General features: G+C 45.8%; 3 protein-coding genes across 5 annotated transcripts; all 3 read left to right on the forward strand.

The window, feature by feature from the left end:
• The first annotated feature begins 5,251 nt into the window (after positions 1-5,251).
• LOC121586392 (elongation factor 1-alpha, oocyte form) lies at positions 5,252-8,793 on the forward strand. The gene is made up of 8 exons (XM_041903037.2): positions 5,252-5,358; positions 6,071-6,231; positions 6,762-6,941; positions 7,044-7,340; positions 7,436-7,586; positions 7,691-7,947; positions 8,041-8,275; positions 8,377-8,793. Exons 2-8 carry the CDS (start codon positions 6,088-6,090, stop codon positions 8,496-8,498), a joined length of 1,386 nt encoding a protein of 461 aa, XP_041758971.1. The 5' UTR covers positions 5,252-5,358; positions 6,071-6,087; the 3' UTR covers positions 8,499-8,793.
• A 250-nt stretch (positions 8,794-9,043) lies between these two features.
• Positions 9,044-13,228, forward strand: LOC121586391 (elongation factor 1-alpha-like). Of its 2 annotated transcripts, none has more exons than XM_041903034.1 (8): positions 9,044-9,150; positions 9,774-9,923; positions 10,675-10,854; positions 10,972-11,268; positions 11,448-11,598; positions 11,699-11,955; positions 12,170-12,404; positions 12,761-13,228. In XM_041903034.1, the coding sequence occupies exons 2-8, from the start codon at positions 9,780-9,782 to the stop codon at positions 12,883-12,885; spliced, it is 1,389 nt and encodes a 462-aa protein (XP_041758968.1). In that variant the 5' UTR covers positions 9,044-9,150; positions 9,774-9,779; the 3' UTR covers positions 12,886-13,228. The 2 variants fall into 2 exon arrangements, with proteins under 2 accessions (XP_041758968.1, XP_041758969.1); XM_041903035.1 differs by having other exon boundaries at positions 9,049-9,150; positions 9,750-9,923.
• A 1,985-nt stretch (positions 13,229-15,213) lies between these two features.
• Positions 15,214-19,785, forward strand: LOC121585758 (cyclic GMP-AMP synthase). 2 transcript variants are annotated; one of them, XM_045226326.1, is made up of 7 exons: positions 15,214-15,592; positions 16,002-16,321; positions 17,272-17,486; positions 18,074-18,302; positions 18,531-18,818; positions 18,953-19,052; positions 19,184-19,785. In XM_045226326.1, exons 2-7 carry the CDS (start codon positions 16,006-16,008, stop codon positions 19,707-19,709), a joined length of 1,674 nt encoding a protein of 557 aa, XP_045082261.1. In that variant the 5' UTR covers positions 15,214-15,592; positions 16,002-16,005; the 3' UTR covers positions 19,710-19,785. The 2 variants fall into 2 exon arrangements, with proteins under 2 accessions (XP_045082261.1, XP_045082262.1); XM_045226327.1 differs by having other exon boundaries at positions 18,534-18,818.
• Positions 19,786-20,017: the final 232 nt, after the last annotated feature.

The raw sequence follows: 20,017 nt of genomic DNA on the forward strand, positions 1-20,017 counted from the left end.
TGATGACGACGGCATTCGAGTCGTTGCAGGGAGCCCGGGTCTTCACCAAGCTGGACTTACGCAATGCCTACAACCTGGTGAGGATTCGGGAGGGGGACGAGTGGAATACGGCTTTTAACACACCCAGTGGGCATTATGAGTACCAAGTCATGCCGTTCGGTCTAGCCAATGCGCCTGCGGTGTTCCAGGCGTTGGTCAATGATGTGCTCCGGGATCTCCTCGACTACAGAGTCTTCATGTATTTGGATGACATCCTAATATTCTCAAAGGACATGAGTGAACACCAGCAGCACGTTCGGCAGGTCCTCCAACGCCTTCTCCGTCACCAGCTCTACGTCAAGGCGGAGAAGTGCATGTTCCACACAGAGACAGTCTCCTTCCTGGGGTTCATCATTACCCAGGGGGACCTACGGATGGACCCAGCCAAGGTCAGCGCGGTACTGGATTGGCCCCAGCCCTCATCCCTCAAACAACTACAGCGGTTTTTATGGTTAGCTAATTTGTATAGGCAATTTATTTGCAATTTTAGCTCCCTAGCCACTCCCCTGACAGCCCTCACCCAGACAAGCTTGCACTCCTTCGCCTTGACCCTGGAAGCGGGGAACGCATTTGATGCGCTTAAGCGGCGCTTTACATCGGCCCCGGTCCTAGGGCATCCTGATCCGTCCCTGCCATTCATTGTGGAGGTGGATGCTTCAGATGTTGCGGTGGGAGCGATCCTGTCCCAGCGGTTCCTCACGGATGGTAAGACTCACCCTTGCGCGTTTTTCTCCTGTCGGCTGTCCCCGGCGGAGCGGAATTACGACGTGGGGAACCGTGAGTTGCTAGCGGTCAAGCTTGCCCTGGGGGAGTGGAGGCATTGGCTAGAGGGGGCAGCCCATCCATTCGTCGTATGGATGGACCATGAGAACTTAGCCTACATTCAGGGGGCCAAGAGGCTCAACTCGCGCCAGGCCAGGTGGGCGTTGTTCTTCACCAGGTTCCGGTTCACCATCTCATACTGTCCGGGGTCAAAGAACACCAAGCCTGATGCGCTCTCCCGGCAGTTCGACCCCGTGGACCTGGTGGAGAGGGAAGACCCCATTGTCCCCAACGCCCTGATTGCTGCACCAGTTTCGTGGGGAATGGATAGGCTGGTCAGAGCAGCTCTAATGCGGGAGCCCTATCCGAGCGGAGGTCCATCGGGGAGGATGTACGTACCCAATGCTGCACGCTCGCGACTGCTTCAGTGGGCGCACGTGTCCGATCTCACCAGCCATCCGGGGGGCGCCAGGACGTTGGAGTTCCTGCGTAGGAGGTTCTGGTGTCCATCTGCTGAGGGGGATACACGCGCCTTCGTGGCTGCTTGCCTGGTGTGCGCACGCACGAAGAGCTCACATCAGCCCGCGGCAGGGCTGCTCCGACCCCTGCCTATCCCCAAGCGTCCCTGGTCCCACATCTCTCTGGATTTCATTTCCGCCCTACCCCATTCTGATGGATAAACAGTTATCCTGGTCGTTGTGGACCGGTTCTCGAACGCTGCCCACTTCATTATCCTTCCTTAAAATACCTTCACTTGAAAAACAAGAAAAAAGCAGTAATGGTACTGTCTGTCCATTAATAGTCAGAATTAATCTAAGATAACTCAAAAAATCAGTCATTAATTTTGCAGTTTTTGCCTAAGAGATCTTAGTTGTGCAATTTTGCATCTAACTAAGATAAAACAATGTATTATTTTGCAAAACAAACAAAATCATAATATATGCACAAATTCTACCAAACAAGTGGGGAGATGGTCCTTTCCTGTTTGGATCTCTATTGCTTCTCTATAGTTCCTCAAGCAAAGGGGGAGGCCGATGACATCATGACTTCCCGTCAAACCAACTCCTTGATTGCTCTACTCATTGAAGTTTGCTGTTGTGTCTAAAAAACACTATTTTTCTCAAAACATTTTTTTTTTTACCCTTTAGTGTGTGTGCTTTAATGTATTTATACTTGGGATATCGCTTTTCAACAGTAAAAGTTCAAAAATCACTGGAGGACGTCTATTACAGCATCGTTTTCTCTTAGTCCCTCTTTGTCAGTCACACCTGCTCTCATCCCCTTCCCCTTTCTGGTGGACTGCATGTCTTCATTCCTTTAGCTGTTAGTCATAGCACTACAGTGAATGCTCAAGCACCTCCTACCTACTTCCCATTTTGTTTCACTTGTCAAATAAACTTAGTTGAATATTCATAACACAACATATGAATATGTCATTTGTCATATATTATCATAAATGTTATGTCACATTTTAAAGCTGAATGCTTATTGTTGTCACTGCTTCCCTATTCAAAACAGGAATACATCTAGGAACCAAGAGCATGTCTCTTCATGACATTGTTGGGTGTGGTTTAGCAATGGTTTAATTATACAAGTTTGGATGTCATTGGGCGTCAGCAAGCCAACCCACGGCTGTAGCTTCAACAAATAGCCCTTTTGTAAAGAATGTAGTTCCGTTTCATTCACCTGCTCTTCTGGTTTTAGTGCTGCAACCACCCTTTACTTGTTAGCCTTTTTACTGTGATATTCTGTACTAGATCCTTCCTCATTCTAAAAGGAAGATACAGTACTGTATCATCTTTGGGGATTAGAGACAACCAGGGCACATTTCCTGTGCTTAGTTTATTTATGATAAATGTGCTAAAAAATGTTACACATAAAACCCAGCCAAATATGTGGGCAAAAATAATGTAATGGAGAAACTTTAATGGAATAAACCATTTGTCCTGTTTTCTGATGTATCATGACAACACTTTTTAACAGATCTTCCTGAACTCTCTGAGGCTCTGAGGAAGGTGTCTGACACGCTGAAATATAAGCCTATTAGTTTGTCCTGAATAAACCTAAAGATCCATGCAGCTATCTGAGTGCTCCTCTTTCTTCTTTGGGATAGTCATCTTATAGCCTGCAGGGTAAGATGTTTTTTCTGGCCCCCTGAAATCCTGTTCCTGGCCAATGCCTCTGAGCTTCTATTCACCTTTGCTTCCCCCTCTGTTTTTTTCAACCTCTTCCGGCTTCCCATCCTATATCTCCTCTCTTCCTTAGACACTATATTTGTTCAACCGCTTCCGGCTTCCCATCCCATATCTCCCCTCTTCCTCGGACGCTATCTGTGACATGGTTTGTGAGTACTCTTCTCTCTCGCACTCACTCTCTCCCCCTCTCCCTCTCTCTCACCCACTCTCACTCTCTCTCACCTGCTTTCTCTCTTTCCCCCTCTCACTGTGCTGTGAGCTGATTGAAAGCAGCAGCTGCTGTCTCAGTGGCTGTTACCTGAACTGAGGGAGGAAGAGATAGTGGGGGTGCTCCGTCACCGCGCCAAGGGATGCCAGCTGTCCTATATTGGGAATTCAACACTGATGGTGACAGTAAGGAGACTGCAAGGCCCCGAGGTCGGACCTCTGTGACCTCTCCACAGCACCCAAAACACAGAATGGACTTCCACAGCATCCTTTGGAATAAGCTCTATAGATCAGAATATATTGATCATATATTGGGCAAATGTCAATATCCAGGTCATCACATCTTTGTGGTGCTGGGAATTAAATAAATCAATGTTTATATTGTAGTTGATTGTTCTTTTGGAAAAGGTTGACTGAAATGTTGATAAAAAAACATGCAGAGTCATTTTCCTCACTAACATTTATCATAAAACACACTCACTGACTACGGTATGGGGAAAAGGAACTGTTGAATGTAGAACTGCAATCACAGTTACATCACCCAACTTTGATGGAAAATGAACTTTTGAATGTAGAACTGCAATCACAGTTACATCACCCAACTTTGATGCAGTGTTATTTAATTGAACATTGCTTGTGGACTGGGTGGGCAATACAACAAGGAGAGGTTTAACTTGGCTTTTACTATATTTATTGGAGAATTTACTTGATATGATCATTATGTGAAAGCACTCAGTGTTAGTATTATACTCTGTAAATGTGAGTGGAGAATCTAGCACGACTCCCTCACACTCATTGATCACTATATTCACTCATCTTGGCCTGGTCTGAACCTCTTTTGAATCTGAATGTGTGTGAGATTTGGTGGAGGGGCCCTCCAGGCTATTGAAACAATGAGTCTGGGTCTCCCTTTTCAGTGCACTGTTTGAGTGCAAATCTCTGGATTTGAATAATCTTGTTATACTGATTGGGTCACCTAGAGTCAATACCGGTGGATGGTGATATTTTGTGTCTAGTGTAGCCTGCTCCTGAGGCAATAATCCAAGAAATGTGCTTCGCTTCACAGACAGTTTATGGTCCACAGAGGAAAAATGTATCATCTAAATTTGATATGACAATTGTGTAAACACTATGTACTCATATTGAAACCAAATTGATTAAATAATAGAATTTCCTTTCCAGAAAGCAGGCTTTGATCATCTCATTCAGGTTTATGAGACAGAGTGGGGATTGGTTTGTTGAGATAACTAATCACATTCATCATACAGTGGGGTAATTTATTTTCAGATTATAGTTTAACACTCTCAGTTGTGTTATTGAATGAGTCTCTGGTTTATTTTGTTATGTTTTTCTTGTGCCAATAAAGAGTGTATTTGGACAGTGTTATAGGAAATAAGACAGAGACAACATATTAGATCGTATACAAATAATTATAAAATTCAAATTTGAGGTGAATTACAATGGTTTGAATGGACAATTTTAGTTTTGTTGTACGAGAAAAGCCAGAGTGATGCTGACAATTAGGATGGTAATGCAACAATTTATCAAGTAGCCCCTTATGGGAATCATCAATGTTCTCAAACCTCCAGCATCATCATTGAATATGATAGATTTTCAAGAAGTAGCAAACATTCAAATAATCCGAATATATGAGGTCCAATGATAGGCTAGTCTTGACCACATGGGGTTATTTTACCAATTTATTAATTACCTAGCTATGTTGCTTTTAGATTGTTTGATTGAATCAGAAAGGATTACATTCAAAATTGAAAATATTTTACATCATGAAATATCAGAATTTACTTTTGTAGCAGGTTAGGAGAATTTACGCAGCAGGTTAGGAGAATTAACGTGGTAAATTAGGAGAGTTAGGTTAAGGTTCGGAAAAGGGTTAGCGAAGAGCTAAAATGCAACAACAAAAAAATCAACTTTTGATGTCAATTTCACATAACCTGTATTCCATCTATCCTTGACCAGTTTTTCGCTGAATTGTGTGTGATTTGCGGATTCGAATCGGGAGGGGAAAGGAAGCGGGGGTGCAACCCAATCTGGCCACCTCCCCGTGTATAAAACTCCAACTCAACCATCATTCTTTCTCTTTCTGTTACCTGGTTAGGGGCAGCAGCAGTAGCAGTGTGATTTCGTAGTAACACCGGTAAGCGCGTCTATCATCATTTATCCTCAAGTGGTTTCAAAAACAGGCTTAACCTGTTCTTGACTTTACAAGTTTCTTTTATTTATTTTTATAGCTAGCCATATTGCGAAAATGTAGTTCCTCAATTTCAGTTAGAATGCTTTGGTCGAACTTTATCGTTTCAATTAACCTGTGGATTTGATGGTGTAACGTTTGGGATACTGTAATCTTAAATTAACTTATAAAAATGGCTATTAGTTATATTGTGTAGTCGTTTTAGTAAAGTTGTAGTTTTATTTTGCCGGAGAACGATTTTTTTTTCGGTTGGGGGAGGGGGAAACTGGGGGAAAAGAACAAAGGATACTAAAGCAGTGGCTGAGTAACTAAATGGAATGGCTTTTTTCCATTGATGTAAATTGCACGCAAGCCCAGGCGACAGGTGTTGAGCTGGCTAAATTCCTTTCGGATATTTGGAAGTCTTTCTGTAACTTCATACGACGTGGCCCAGAAGTAACACGTGTCGCGTTTGCCCATGGCGGACTGAGGCCTACGTGATCATGGCTCGCTCACCCGTTGTCAAATCGCAACGGATGAGTTAACACTGTCGAATAGCTGACTTTTGTAGGATCTTATTTTTTAATGGGATATGGATATTGATTACCTATCGACAAAGATGCAACTATATTCCCAGAGGCAATGTGGCTTAGCTAAGTGTTCTCTCATTTTATTTCAGAAACTAAGTAAGCGACCATGGGAAAGGAAAAGATCCACATCAACATCGTGGTCATTGGCCATGTCGACTCCGGCAAGTCCACCACCACCGGCCATCTGATCTATAAGTGCGGAGGCATTGACAAGAGAACCATTGAAAAGTTCGAGAAGGAAGCAGCTGAGGTAAGCATTTTCTTTGATTGTTGGTTACAATAGTTTGGATTAAATGGCGACGCCAGCATAGTCTTTGACCTGGCGAAGCCGGCAGGGTGTGGGACGAGTGCGCGCATGTGGGGTGGTGCTTGCGCGGGCCTAGCGTCCGGGTAATGACGATGCACTTTGTGTAATGGCGGCTGAGGCCTTAATAGCTAGAAGGGATACGTCAGTCTAATTGACCTCAAACTTCATTGAATTTTTTTAGCTGACCATAACTCTTCCTAAATTAAACATCCTAACCTGCTACGGAAAATCAAATATGTCCCATCTCTAGGAAAACCCCATAATTGCATGCAGCCTGTTTCCACTTCATAAAGATTACATTAATTTTCTGAAAGTAGACTGAACAATTAGTTTTAAGTTATGCAAATGATTGGCCTAGTTTCACAAACCATTCTAGTCTTCGCCCTGCAAGTTCTACTTGCTCACTATGCAATTTGTAGCTTTAAAACATTGAAATTATTAAACTTATTAATTAATTTGACTTCCTCTTTTAGATGGGTAAGGGCTCGTTCAAGTATGCCTGGGTGCTGGACAAGCTGAAGGCAGAGCGTGAGCGTGGTATCACCATCGACATTTCCCTGTGGAAGTTCGAGACTGGCAGGTACTACGTCACCATCATTGATGCCCCTGGACACAGAGATTTCATCAAGAACATGATCACTGGTACATCTCAGGTAAGTGGGGCCCACTGCAATCGGAATATACTGTTAATATACCACCTTTCAGTTTGTCAAGGTAACAAGTGTGTTGGGCTGACACTACTTATTTTTCCCCAGGCTGACTGTGCTGTGCTTATCGTTGCTGGTGGTGTGGGTGAGTTTGAGGCCGGTATCTCAAAGAATGGCCAGACGCGTGAGCACGCTCTCCTCGCTTTCACTCTGGGTGTGAAGCAGCTCATTGTTGGAGTCAACAAGATGGACTCCACCGAGCCCCCCTACAGCCAGAAGCGTTTTGAGGAAATCCAGAAGGAAGTCAGCACCTACATCAAGAAGATCGGCTACAACCCTGCCACAGTCGCCTTTGTGCCAATCTCTGGATGGCATGGGGACAACATGCTAGAGGCCAGCAGCAACGTGAGTAGACTGTCCCCACAGTACACTCTGTTTAATTCTTTACCTGTCATTTGCATACATCCTACTGTATCTAAATGACTATTCTCCTATTCTAGATGGGCTGGTTCAAGGGATGGAAGGTCGAGCGTAAAGATGGTAACGCCAATGGTGTGACTCTGCTGGAGGCCCTGGACAGCATCCTGCCCCCATCCCGCCCCACAGACAAGCCCCTTCGTCTCCCCCTCCAGGATGTCTACAAAATCGGCGGTAAGAACCAGTCATAACTTCATGTTTGTAGACTGACTGACACGCAAAGGCTTGATTCTGCTCTCAGGCTTGTTGGTTAATCTACTCTCCCCTGGCTTCATCAGGTATTGGAACAGTACCCGTGGGCCGTGTGGAGACTGGCACCCTGAAGGCCGGTATGATCGTCACCTTTGCCCCCGCTAACGTCACCACTGAAGTAAAGTCTGTGGAGATGCACCACGAGACCCTGGAATCGGCTATGCCAGGTGACAATGTCGGCTTCAACGTAAAGAACGTGTCAGTCAAGGATATCCGTCGTGGCAATGTGGCTGGAGACAGCAAGAACGACCCTCCGATGGAGGCCGGCGTCTTCACCGCTCAAGTAGGCATGCTGTTTAAAATTGGGTTGGGTGGGGCACTTTTCTTCCAGTGACAATTGTATTAATGCTCTTTTCGACCTGTCTTGTTTTTACAGGTAATCATCCTGAATCACCCTGGCCAAATCTCCCAGGGCTATGCCCCCGTGCTGGATTGCCATACCGCTCACATCGCCTGCAAGTTCAGCGAGCTCAAGGAGAAGATCGACCGTCGCTCTGGCAAGAAGCTTGAAGATGCCCCCAAGTTCCTGAAGTCTGGAGACGCTGCTATCGTTGACATGATCCCCGGCAAGCCCATGTGTGTGGAGAGCTTCCAGGAATACCCTCCACTTGGTAAGTAATCCACAGGCCCTCTAAACCAAAACATTGATAATCCTTAAAGGTCCTCTATGCTTATGGATCATTAGTAAAGCTGCCTTTTCCATCTCCTGCAGGTCGTTTCGCTGTGCGTGACATGAGGCAGACCGTTGCTGTCGGTGTCATCAAGGCTGTCGAGAAGAAGGCCGCCTCAAGCGGCAAGGTCACAAAGTCTGCCGTTAAGGCCGGTAAAAAGTGAATTCCCCTCCCACAGGACGGCCCTCGGGTGGTGGGGTCTGCTGCCCTACATCCTGCGGCATCTCAAAACCTGAGCTCTATACTTAAGGACTGGTTAATGCTGATTAAAACTCATCGTAAAAGTTTCCGCAGGAAAGGAACCCAAAGTGGATACACTGTGGCTTCGTCATGACTGACAGTGCCTCTTTCAGTTAAATTGCGTTGACATGGTTGAACTGCACCTGTTTGAGGCCACTATTAAATTGGAAGGAAACTGCTGGTAACTAATAAAGGTCTTTAAATGACTTGACCAAAAACCTTGCTGTTGTTTTCCTTAATCCTTTTTCCTTCATGCGCTTGCATTTCAGTGGGAGCTGCTCCGTAGGGTAGAACAAGTGCAATACTGTATGTAACTGGGTCTTTGCAGCTGTTTTGACACATGCTATCCCTGACAGCTGCAGGGCTGTGCCCAGTGTGATGGATTATGCAGTCCAATCACCTTAGTGGGTAACACTGGTGCAACCAATGGCACCCAATTTTATTGGTGACAGTAGGGCTGTAGCATTTGCTGTTCTCCCGCCCCTCACAGCACCGGTATAAAAAGAAATGCGAGTTCTTATTCTGCCCTTTTTCTCCGGTCTAAAGCAGGGATACCGCTACCTGGGTTGTCACAGGTTAGTGAAGCAGAGAATACTGATTTTAGGACGTACTCGGTGGGCACTATTGTCATGTTGCTACCCTTTCAATCTGTAATACTGTTGGATTTAAATTGTGAGAATGGCATGGTTATGAGAGTTGTGCCAGCCTAACAAGTAACATATTTTTTTTGGGCGCATGATTTAGGACCTGTTCGTACAAGATACGAGTTTTCTAACTGCTCGTTTGCATTTGGGGTCATACATTTTGTCATTGGCGATACCTGCTCAATCTAACATAGGCAACTCGCGGACCGCGTCACATGTTTAGTGGGTAGCAAGCTACCAACGCACTATTCACTTCATGGTGAACAAGAAGTATAACTAATAATGGGTTTTAAGGTTAGCGGTGTGGTTAGGTTTAAACCACAACTAGGCGGGGTGTATGACTTTGGCTGTGGTAACTAGTAACGACCCAACATGGCCGGCTCGCTAATCCTCCGATTTAACATGGAGGGCGACTTGCGGATAGCACATGGTGCCGATGAGCGTCAACATTGCATACACCGTTGCATCTCCCGCAACCATGTCGCCCATTTTCATGTCTGTTTTGTGTAAATGTATTTGTGCATCGGTAGTTACGCCAGATTCCTTTCAATCAGTAAATCATGGGAAAGGAAAAGATCCACATCAACATCGTGGTCATTGGCCATGTCGACTCTGGCAAGTCCACCACCACCGGCCATCTGATCTACAAATGCGGGGGCATTGACAAGAGAACCATTGAAAAGTTCGAGAAGGAGGCTGCTGAGGTAGGTTTGGGCGCCCTGGCATTTCTAGGGATTCTGTTTGTTGCAGCTATGAATTGCGGCGTTATAACGGGCGTGGTTAGAAATGAAAATCCTTGGAAATACTGTTTTGACACCAGTGACACCTACTGTACACAATTGTGTATTGCTGTCAGTTATGTGGCCAGTCTTGCAGTAACTAAAGGCAAAAATGCCTTAAGTTTGATATATTATTGATACAATTATTTACATGCATCTGTAGTTCTGATATGTCAGATACAAAAAAATGTGCATTGTGACATGAGTATTTGGGAGCACTCAAATAAAAAATGAAGGTATGCCAATATTGAGTGGTCAGTTTAATAATAATATGCCATTTAGCAGATGCTTTTATCCAAAGCGACTTAGTCATGTGTGCATACATTTTTGTGTATGGGTGGTCCCGGGGATCGAACCCACTACCTTGGCGTTACAAGTGCCATGCTCTACCAGCTGAGCTACAGAGGACCACCCATACTTGATTGTAGTCAAGACAAATCAGGATTTTGGCAGCCGGAAATTGCTCAAAGTATTGCTCAACTAGCAGAAGAAGCTTATATTCATCTGATTAGGGAGTCATTTTGTGTTCGTCTGGATTGTGTAAATGACAAAACAGGCAATATTGTTTATTTTTGTAGTAGGCCTAATTGGGTAGATTTGATCTAAAAACATTACAGAACAGTGTAGGCAATAGACTAAGTGGAATGAACGCGAACTTGATTCTCTGCTTGTGTAGATGGGTAAGGGCTCGTTCAAGTATGCCTGGGTGCTGGACAAGCTGAAGGCAGAGCGTGAGCGTGGTATCACCATCGACATTTCCCTGTGGAAGTTTGAGACCGCCAAGTACTACGTCACCATCATTGATGCCCCCGGACACAGAGACTTCATCAAGAACATGATCACTGGTACCTCTCAGGTAAAAACAAGCTTTAATATCCGTTGCTCAATCTGTTTCCTAATTATGAAATTATCTATCAGTGGTGGCATTTTACCATGAGGTTTGAAGTCTGTCACTATGACTTTATATCCTTAGGCTGATTGCGCTGTGCTGATCGTTGCTGGTGGTGTGGGTGAGTTTGAGGCCGGTATCTCAAAGAACGGCCAGACTCGTGAGCACGCTCTCCTGGCCTACACTCTAGGAGTGAAGCAGCTCATCGTTGGAGTCAACAAGATGGACTCCACCGAGCCCCCCTACAGCCAGAAGCGTTTTGAGGAAATCCAGAAGGAAGTCAGCACCTACATCAAGAAGATCGGCTACAACCCTGCCACAGTCGCCTTTGTGCCAATCTCTGGATGGCATGGGGACAACATGCTGGAGGCTAGCCCCAACGTGAGTAGCCCGTCCACACAGTACACTCGACCACAGCAGTGTAGGTTTAGGTGGTCATAAGCCTAAATGATTAGGGCTGGAATGTTATAGAAGGTAAAGCACTGACAGGTCAGCAAGCCTCATCCTAATTTTGATCCACACAAAAACAGTAACATTGTTTCTTCTGTTGCCCATTGCAGATGGGCTGGTTCAAGGGATGGAAGGTTGAGCGTAAGGAGGGTGGCGCTAACGGTGTGACCCTTCTGGAGGCTCTGGACTCTATCCTGGCCCCCTCCCGCCCCACCGACAAGCCCCTCCGTCTGCCCCTGCAGGATGTCTACAAAATCGGAGGTAAGTACCAGTCATAGATCAAAATGTTTCAATATACTGGTTATTTTCTTTAGACATGAAGGGGTATGGCTCTTGTGGTTAAATACTTGTTTCCCTTTAGGTATTGGAACAGTACCCGTGGGCCGTGTGGAGACTGGCACCCTGAAGGCCGGTATGATCGTCACCTTCGCCCCCGCTAATGTGACCACTGAAGTCAAGTCTGTGGAGATGCACCACGAGACCCTGGAAGCTGCTCTCCCCGGTGACAACGTCGGCTTCAACGTCAAGAACGTGTCCGTCAAGGATATCCGTCGGGGCAACGTGGCTGGAGACAGCAAGAACGACCCTCCAATGGAGGCCGGCAACTTCACAGCTCAGGTGAGAGATGGGACTGATTTTAAATGTAGGTTTTGTAAAGATAATAGAAAATATTCACATTTCCAAGTCTACTTTCCTTCATGTCTCGTTTCTGGCCATATGTTTGCACTTTCATTAAACGTTTTCTGAATTCAGTTTACCCACGTCCCAACACCCTGTCAATGTTGTTCTAGATTCTAGCCCATCCTTACCCAACCTTTACCCCAATCCCCAGGTCATCATCCTGAACCACCCGGGCACCATCTCCCAGGGCTATGCCCCCGTGCTGGATTGCCATACCGCTCACATTGCCTGCAAGTTCAGCGAGCTCAAGGAGAAGATCGACCGTCGTTCAGGCAAGAAGCTTGAGGACAATCCCAAGGCCCTGAAGTCTGGAGACGCCGCCATCATCGTCATGGTGCCAGGAAAGCCCATGTGTGTGGAGAGCTTTGCCGCCTACCCTCCCCTCGGTGAGTCACACACCAATTCCTAATGATGACGATTATGGGTCTTATTTATGCAGTGCTATTGAAAAACTTTATGTTACGTGGGGTTATCATCACTGTATAGGACCCATCTGGGTAATGCAGCCATTTGGTTTTGAAATAACTCACCACACATTTACTGTTGATTGCTTATAAGAAGGTGACTAGATCTTACTAGTCTCAATACCTTACAATGTCACTAACAAAAACTGTTTAGGAACTACAACGACTTCTGGAATATGCTGACACTCCATTTAGCAAAACCAATTTAGCCTATTACACACAAAAAATCATTCAGGCCTGTCCAGTAACCATTTCTCTTCGCTGTTGTGTCGTTGCAGGTCGTTTCGCCGTGCGTGACATGAGGCAAACCGTGGCTGTTGGTGTCATCAAGGCCGTCGACAAGAAGGCTGCCAGCACTGGCAAGGTGACCAAGTCCGCCGTTAAGGCCGCCAAAGCTAAATGAATTCCTGCTCCAGACATCCAGCAACAACAAGGCGTGTCACCGGCATCCCATCCTGCAGTGTCTCAGAACCTGAGCTCTCTACCCAAGGACTGGCTAATGCTAATAAAAACCCATCGCAAAAATTTTCGCAGGAAAGGAAAGCAAATGTTCGAAGAATAAAGCTTTAGGGAAAATTATGATAAAATAAAAACCATGAACCGCCAAAACGCTGCTGTTTCTTGATTCTCATAAGCCAAAATGCTGAATCAGTTACTGTTGGATACATACTGCTGTCTGTCATGAAATTATATGTTGTGTTAGAATATTAAAATAAAGTCTGGTATCTGTTGCTGTGAAACATTGAGCTAATTGTCACATTTTGGATTGATTTGCTGAATACACTCCATTGGTTTACAATTGTGGCTACAAACAGAAAATAATACCTATCAACTTCTTTGGGGAATATTCAATAGAAATGATTCACTGCCTCCATTTTAAGCATTCTCTCCTTTGAGTTACATCAAAAATATATGTGAGAAATGTAAGTGCTGTTGATTCCTATTTTCAGAGAAGAGTGATTGCTCTATAGGTGAAATCGTACACCAGTCAATGTCGGCTACTGTCAAGTAAAGGGGTTCTGACAGAAGGAGAAACTTGTTTATTTTATTTTATTTTTATAGAAAAGCTTCCTACAAAAGGGCAAGCTTTCACAAACCAAGTAGAGTGAACAGAGCAAGCGAATCGAGGAATCCGGGAGAAAGAGAGCGTGCTTGTTTGAAATGGGAAAGTGTCACGGTAGCTATTAATAAAGAACAACAGCAAAACAAAGCAGCTGTTTTACAAGTGGGATGCACTGTTAAGCGTTACATCCCAAGGGGTTCTTGCTGATTGTACGGAGATTGTGACAGCCGGTTAAATGGCGTCCCTTGACAAGGCAAGAACAAGATGTATGTCAGGAGAAGTGCAGTATTATCATAAGGAGACTATACTTGGAATACTGAGGAGGAATGGAGGGAAAAAGAGAGGGGGAGGAGGTCTGAGAGAGAGGGAGGAAGAGGGGGAGCTTGAGTCGGTTAAAAATGGCGGGGAAAAGGGAGATGGTTTGTTAAAGAAGAATGGTAGAAAGTGTAAGCAGGGTGAGTTGAAGACAGGAGGAGAAATTGAAACGAATGCAGGCGAAGTATCGGAGGTGGTAGGTGTGATGAAGTTCTCGGAGCCCGAGGCTTGCACTGTGACAGGATAAAGATGAGTCTGTGACAGAAAAAGTGGGCCCTTGCCTTTTGGCTGATCCATTTGTGGTTTCAGGGTGGGTGAAAACAGAGTTGGGTGCTGTGGAATCGGTGAGGGTCACCAGCAGTGGTCTTGTGATAATTGTTTGTGTTTTCTGCTGGTCAGAGGGAGCAGGTGCTCCGTGTTAAACGAATGGGGGCAAGAGATGTGAATTGTTTTGCTCTCAAGAAAAGGGTGCCATTGAAAGGAGTGATTACTGGGGTAGCGGTAAATGTGAAAGCTGACCAAATGAAGGGGAAGATCCCGGTGTTTGTGATGCTTGTGGTTTGGTGTGATGCAGACAGGATGGCGAGAGTGGCGAAACAGAAGAGTCATTGTCTGTTCTTTTGAGTTTTGATGTTGAGTCTTTGCCCGACAAAGTGATGTTAGGATATATAAATTATCCTGTACGAGCTTTTGTGCCGAATACATTACGTTGTTACAGGTGTCAAGCTTATGGGCATGTGGCAGCAGTGTGTAGGAGGGAGGTTCCTATGTGTGAGAAGTGTGCAGAAGGGCATGAGACAAAGGAATGTGTAGCATTGGGGAAAGTAGTGGTATGTGTTAATTGTAGGGGTGCCCATGGGGCTGGGGATCAGAAATGTCCCATGCGAGAGAGGCAGGTTGAGGTTTCCAGGGTTAGAGGAGTGAAGAAGTTGTCGTATGCTGAGGCAGTGAAGAAAATAGAGGAAGATGGGTCAAGGGGGAGGGATCCTGAGAGGAGTGGTGAGAGTAGTAGATCTGTATCAGTACAGAGGGATAGGCCAACAAGTGATATATGTTTCAGTAAGATTGGATTTTTGGCATTTATAGCAATGGTTATCAACTGTACTGCAGCGATGGAGCATAAGTCGCAGAAAGGTTGTGGTGGCAGCTGCAGAGAGGTATTTGGGTGTGCGAGATTTGACATCAGAAGAGTTACAGGGTGTGTTAAGTGGCAGTGTCCAATCCTTTCAGGCTGTTGGCCTGAAGTAGGACTAAATAGATTTAAATAGTGGGGTATGGTATTTTTTAAAGTTTTTTTTTTAAGTTTTGTGTGTGTAGTGTTAGATGGTAGGGTATTATTATTTATTTATTTTTTAAGCAAAGGGAGTTATACTCCAGTCTAGTAGGTGGAGGTAATGCAACATTTATTGGATGCCAACCGCTGTTCAACCTCATTGAAGAAAATAACAAAGTAGAGCATATAACGTCTCCTTATGGGATGACGCCACAGGGGTGAAACCTCTTCTTACTGTTTCACTTTCAGAACCACACCTAGAATTCAGTTGTGCAATCCATAATCCACTGCTCCAGAGACAAAGGTGGAAGCAATGGTCTATTATCTTGGAGTGATATGTGACATCACACTTGGGAAATAGAAACATGTGAGCTGACACAGAGAGAGGAGCAATAGTGACATTTCAGTCTGTGTCCCCCTACCAAGCTGCAATTTGTGACAACGACTGGGCAATAGCAGGTAAGTCTTAACAAGCCCTGTAAAATGTCACAATGGTTGAATGATTCTCTAACAATCAGTCTGGGATTATGAAGAAGATGGCGCAAGCGAAGTTGTCTAGAGTAACATCTAGCCTGGTTTGGGTAAGGTCTTGGAAACCACAATTATGTTCATTCCTCTGGGCAGGACCTCAGCGTTAGTCATTGTACGTACCATGCTTAAAATTACATAGAACTTAGTAATATGATCTCTGTGGTACTATGTTAGTAAGCACCCACTAAAGACTGAGCAAGGTCGTTTTTGTTATTGCACAGTCCCATCCCATATACTTTCAACCTAGAAGGAAGAGGATATTCTAATTCTATTTACGTCATACTAGTTTCTCTTAATCGATTGATTTGTGTGTGTTTGTGTGCGTTGATCACGATAGAAAGATGAACAGAACCACACCTCAGAGGAGATCATCCTCCAGGAGACAGACCTCAGTTCCATCCACACCCTCTAGAGAGCCCCAGACAACTGCTCCATCACGGGCCCTCGCCAGGACCCCGTCCACCCCTGTCGACCTCCAACCTAGCCTGGGCAGAGAGGCAGAGGAGGGTGGGTATCTGGACAGAGAAGATGGAGATGGAGGTAGCACCATAGAGGACTCTCAGACTGGGGCATCGCTGGGTCAGCAGACTGATGGAAACTCCAGTACCCCAGCCACACCCAACTCACCCCTCCCTAGGCAGAGACCACACCTGACAGGTAATGGCACGGTCGACCTGCTCGCTTCAATGGTATTGTTGATTGTCCTCATCTGATGTGTGTATCATTGCATGTCAAAGATGCTAAAACAATCAATCAGTAACATGTTATATTCATTCATCTAGCCAGAATTCATATTCTGAGTTGAGTGAGTTTTTGCATCTGCGACAGAAGTATGTTTTGGAGGCCTCCCGAGTGGCGCAGCGGTCTAAGGCACTGCACCACAGACCCGGGTTTGATCCCAGGCTGTGTCGCAGCAGGCCGCGACCGGGAGGCCCATGAGGTGGCGCACAATTGGCCTAGCATCGTCCGGGTTGGGGGAGGGTTTGGCCGGCCGGGATGTCCTTGTCCACTTGTGCTCTAGCGACTCCTTGTGGCAGACCGGGCGCATGTACGCTGACTTCGGTCGCCAGTTGTTTGGTGTTTCCTCCGACACATTGGTGCGGCTGGCTTCCGGGTTAAGCGAGCAGTGTGTCAAGAAGCAATGCGGCTTGGCAGGGTCGTGTTTCGGAGGACGCATGGCTCTCGACCTTCGCCTCTCCCGAGTCCGTACAGGAGTTGCAGCGATGGGACAAGACTGTAACTACCAATTTGGGAGAAAAAGGGGTAGAAAGTACAATTTTTTAAATATATTTTGGAGATGAAGTTCATGTGTGCATAATCCTGTAAAACAGGGGGTGAAAATTACACAATTTATGCTTCAATACTATGCTCATCTGAGACAGTCCAGCCAACACTTCTATCTGCCCACAGCCCAGAACCCATTTTTAGTAATTTAGCAGATGCTCTTATCCAGAGCGACTTACAGGAGCAATTAGGGTTAAGTGCCTTGCTCAAGGGCACATCGACAGATTTTCACCTAGTCAGCTCAGGGATTAAAACCAGCGACCTTTCAGTTACTGGCACAACGCTCTTAACCACTAAGCTACCTGTCGCCAACCCCACACCAGGGGATGAGCTGGCCCCTATCTCCCAAGAGCTGGCCCGCTGGATCAGGCTTCGGGCCCAGGACCTCAAGCTCCGCCAGAGTGACCGCCAGTGGGCCGTGGACTTGGTCAACCATCTCCGGGACAGCCTGCTGGTCTTCCTCAAGAACAGTGACGAGCAGCCCTACTTCCAGTCAGCCTCTGTGCTCAACAGTGGTTCATACTACGAGATGGTTAAGGTAACTCACACCATGAGATGGCTGGCGGCTCATTTAAAACCCATGAACACAAGAGAATTACCGACAGCAAATTATCCACATTTTCAGGTGTGTTTTGATAAACATGGATTAACCTTGAGTGACTGATTAGGGAGTATCGATTAGTCAATACTGAACCTTATCTCACTCTAACAGCCACCAATGAGTTTAGCTTCAACAATTGTTCTGTCCAATGTGGCTGCCTGTCCTGGATTACCGGTAAAGTTTACCCCTCACCCACACACCAATGCCCCCCCTTAACGCTGATAGGAATGTGTACTGGCCTTCAACATAAAATTCTTTCCACTAACATATACAGCAACAAAAAAAATCCTCACCCCCAGACATATAGTATACACATACTGTACATAATAGGGTAACATGACATGCAAATATGGAGGTCCTTGTACTTCTTGTGTTGAATGTCAAGTGTTGCTGTTTGTAAGTCTTTTGGACTTTGTTCATCTGGGTCTGTCAAACCTGCCCTTTGCATTCAGTGAGTATACTTTGAATGAAACTAAATAGTATGTAAATAATAAATAGTACCTATTACCATTGTGTGCCAACAGATACACAACCCAAATGAGTTTGACATGATGTTGAAGCTCCAGTCTCCTTCCCGCCTCAAAATGACTGAGCTGGACCAATACCACGGCCTGTTCTATGAAGTCGCCCTATCCCGACGAACACGTTCCCACATACGGTCTTTCCTATTGGAAGATGGGCTCACCATCTCAGCCAGCAAGATCATAAGTGAAATGCACCGTCTGGTCCGCAAGTTCATCAGCACCTACAAAGGTGTGGTAACTGTTCTATATTCACCTGAGAGTCTGCAAATGCAGTCATACAAGTACTCACATACCCATTCTGTATGTTGTTGAGTGGTCAAAATTATTATTTGAGCCTTAGAGGTCAGTGGTCTGTGTATCCACATCTCCAACCACATATATATAATAGTAATATAAATTGTTTGTTTAGATATGACATGACACATTGCCTGGATGCTTTTGTGTGTTCTTTGATCAGCAGTGCCTGGAAGTAGCTGGCGTTGGGTTGTGAATAGGAAGCGTCCAAACTCTCCAGCGGTGACCCTTTCCTTGTTGGAGGTGGATGATGGGAAAGAGGAACTACTTTCTGTGGATGTGGTGCCCGCCTTGGAAGTGCCCTCCTCACAGGGCTGGCCTCTGGCTGCCCGCGCCGGCCCAGATGTGAACAACTGGCTGGGGAAGAAGACCCGACGCTCTCTCACCCACCAAACTTGCTTCTTTGTGCCCAAGAAACCACCAGGGCGCAACCTCAGTGAGGCAGCTAAAGGTGTGCGCATCATTATTGTTGTTTTTGTACCAGAGCCATAGATGTATGACTCTGGATGTGGATAGATTTTGTCATGATTTATACATGGTACATGATTGATACAGTGATTATTTGTTGCTGCTTGTCTCCTGCAGAGAGTTGGAGGATTTCCTTTTCTCACATAGAAAAGGAACTAATCAGGACTCATGGGAACAAGAGGACCTGCTGTGAGAGCTCTACCACCAAGTGCTGCCGGTCATAATTCACTCTACTACAGCATTTACCAGCACCTGTGACTCATTTAGCCCTAATACTGAACAAATACTTTTATGTGAATTGATCAATATCATGAACAATACCTCTCGTTCTCTCCTCCTCTCCTTTAGTAAGCAGTGCTTTAAGCTCCTCAAGTGTCTGATCGAGGGACTGAAGAAACGCTATCCTCAGGAGCTGGATGCTTTGTGCTCCTACCACGGGAAGACAGCTTTCCTACACAACCTTTCCATCAGGGCCCAGGACTCCCTGTGGACGCCCCATCAGCTGCCTGCCTGCTTCATGCACCTCCTAGGGGCCCTGGAGGGCCACGCGAAGTCCGGCCTCCTCCCCCACTTCTTTGTCCCCACCTCCAACCTCTTCGCCCCACCGACCTTCCCACGCAAAGCTCTGGTGTTTCTGACTGAGGCTTTGGAGGAGCAGAGGAGACAGGGGCTTCCCCTTTTAATGCCCCCGGCTCCTGCCCCACCACTGGCAGTACACTCCCCCAGTAACTCCCAGCCCCAGCCATCCCCTGTTGTACAGCAGACTCCTGTTATCCAGCCACCCCAAGTTATTGAGACAAAATCCTTTGTGAAAATGTTCAAAATTGTAGCTTTGGTTGTGGTTTTGGTCTGTGTTGTTTGTTACCTCTTGTAGACAGGAGTGTCTACATTTTACATATTTAGCAGACACTCTTATCCAGAGCGACTTACAGGAGCAATTAGGGATAAGTGCCTTGCTCAAGGGCACATCGACAGATTTTTCACCTAGTCGGCAATTAGAACCAGCGACCTTTCGGTTACCGGCACAACGCTCTTAACCACTAAGCTACCTGCCGCCCCATCCTGCCCATCGATAGTAGGAAGGTGGCAGAGCCAGTGCATCTACAGCAGAGGGTGCTAAAATTTTATGCAGATGTAGAGAATGGTAAGCCATTTTGAAACAGATTTTTATTTATCTATAAA

Source organism: Coregonus clupeaformis, chromosome 17 (assembly GCF_020615455.1).
Source record: "Coregonus clupeaformis isolate EN_2021a chromosome 17, ASM2061545v1, whole genome shotgun sequence".
In the NCBI taxonomy this organism is placed as follows: Eukaryota; Metazoa; Chordata; class Actinopteri; order Salmoniformes; family Salmonidae; genus Coregonus; species Coregonus clupeaformis.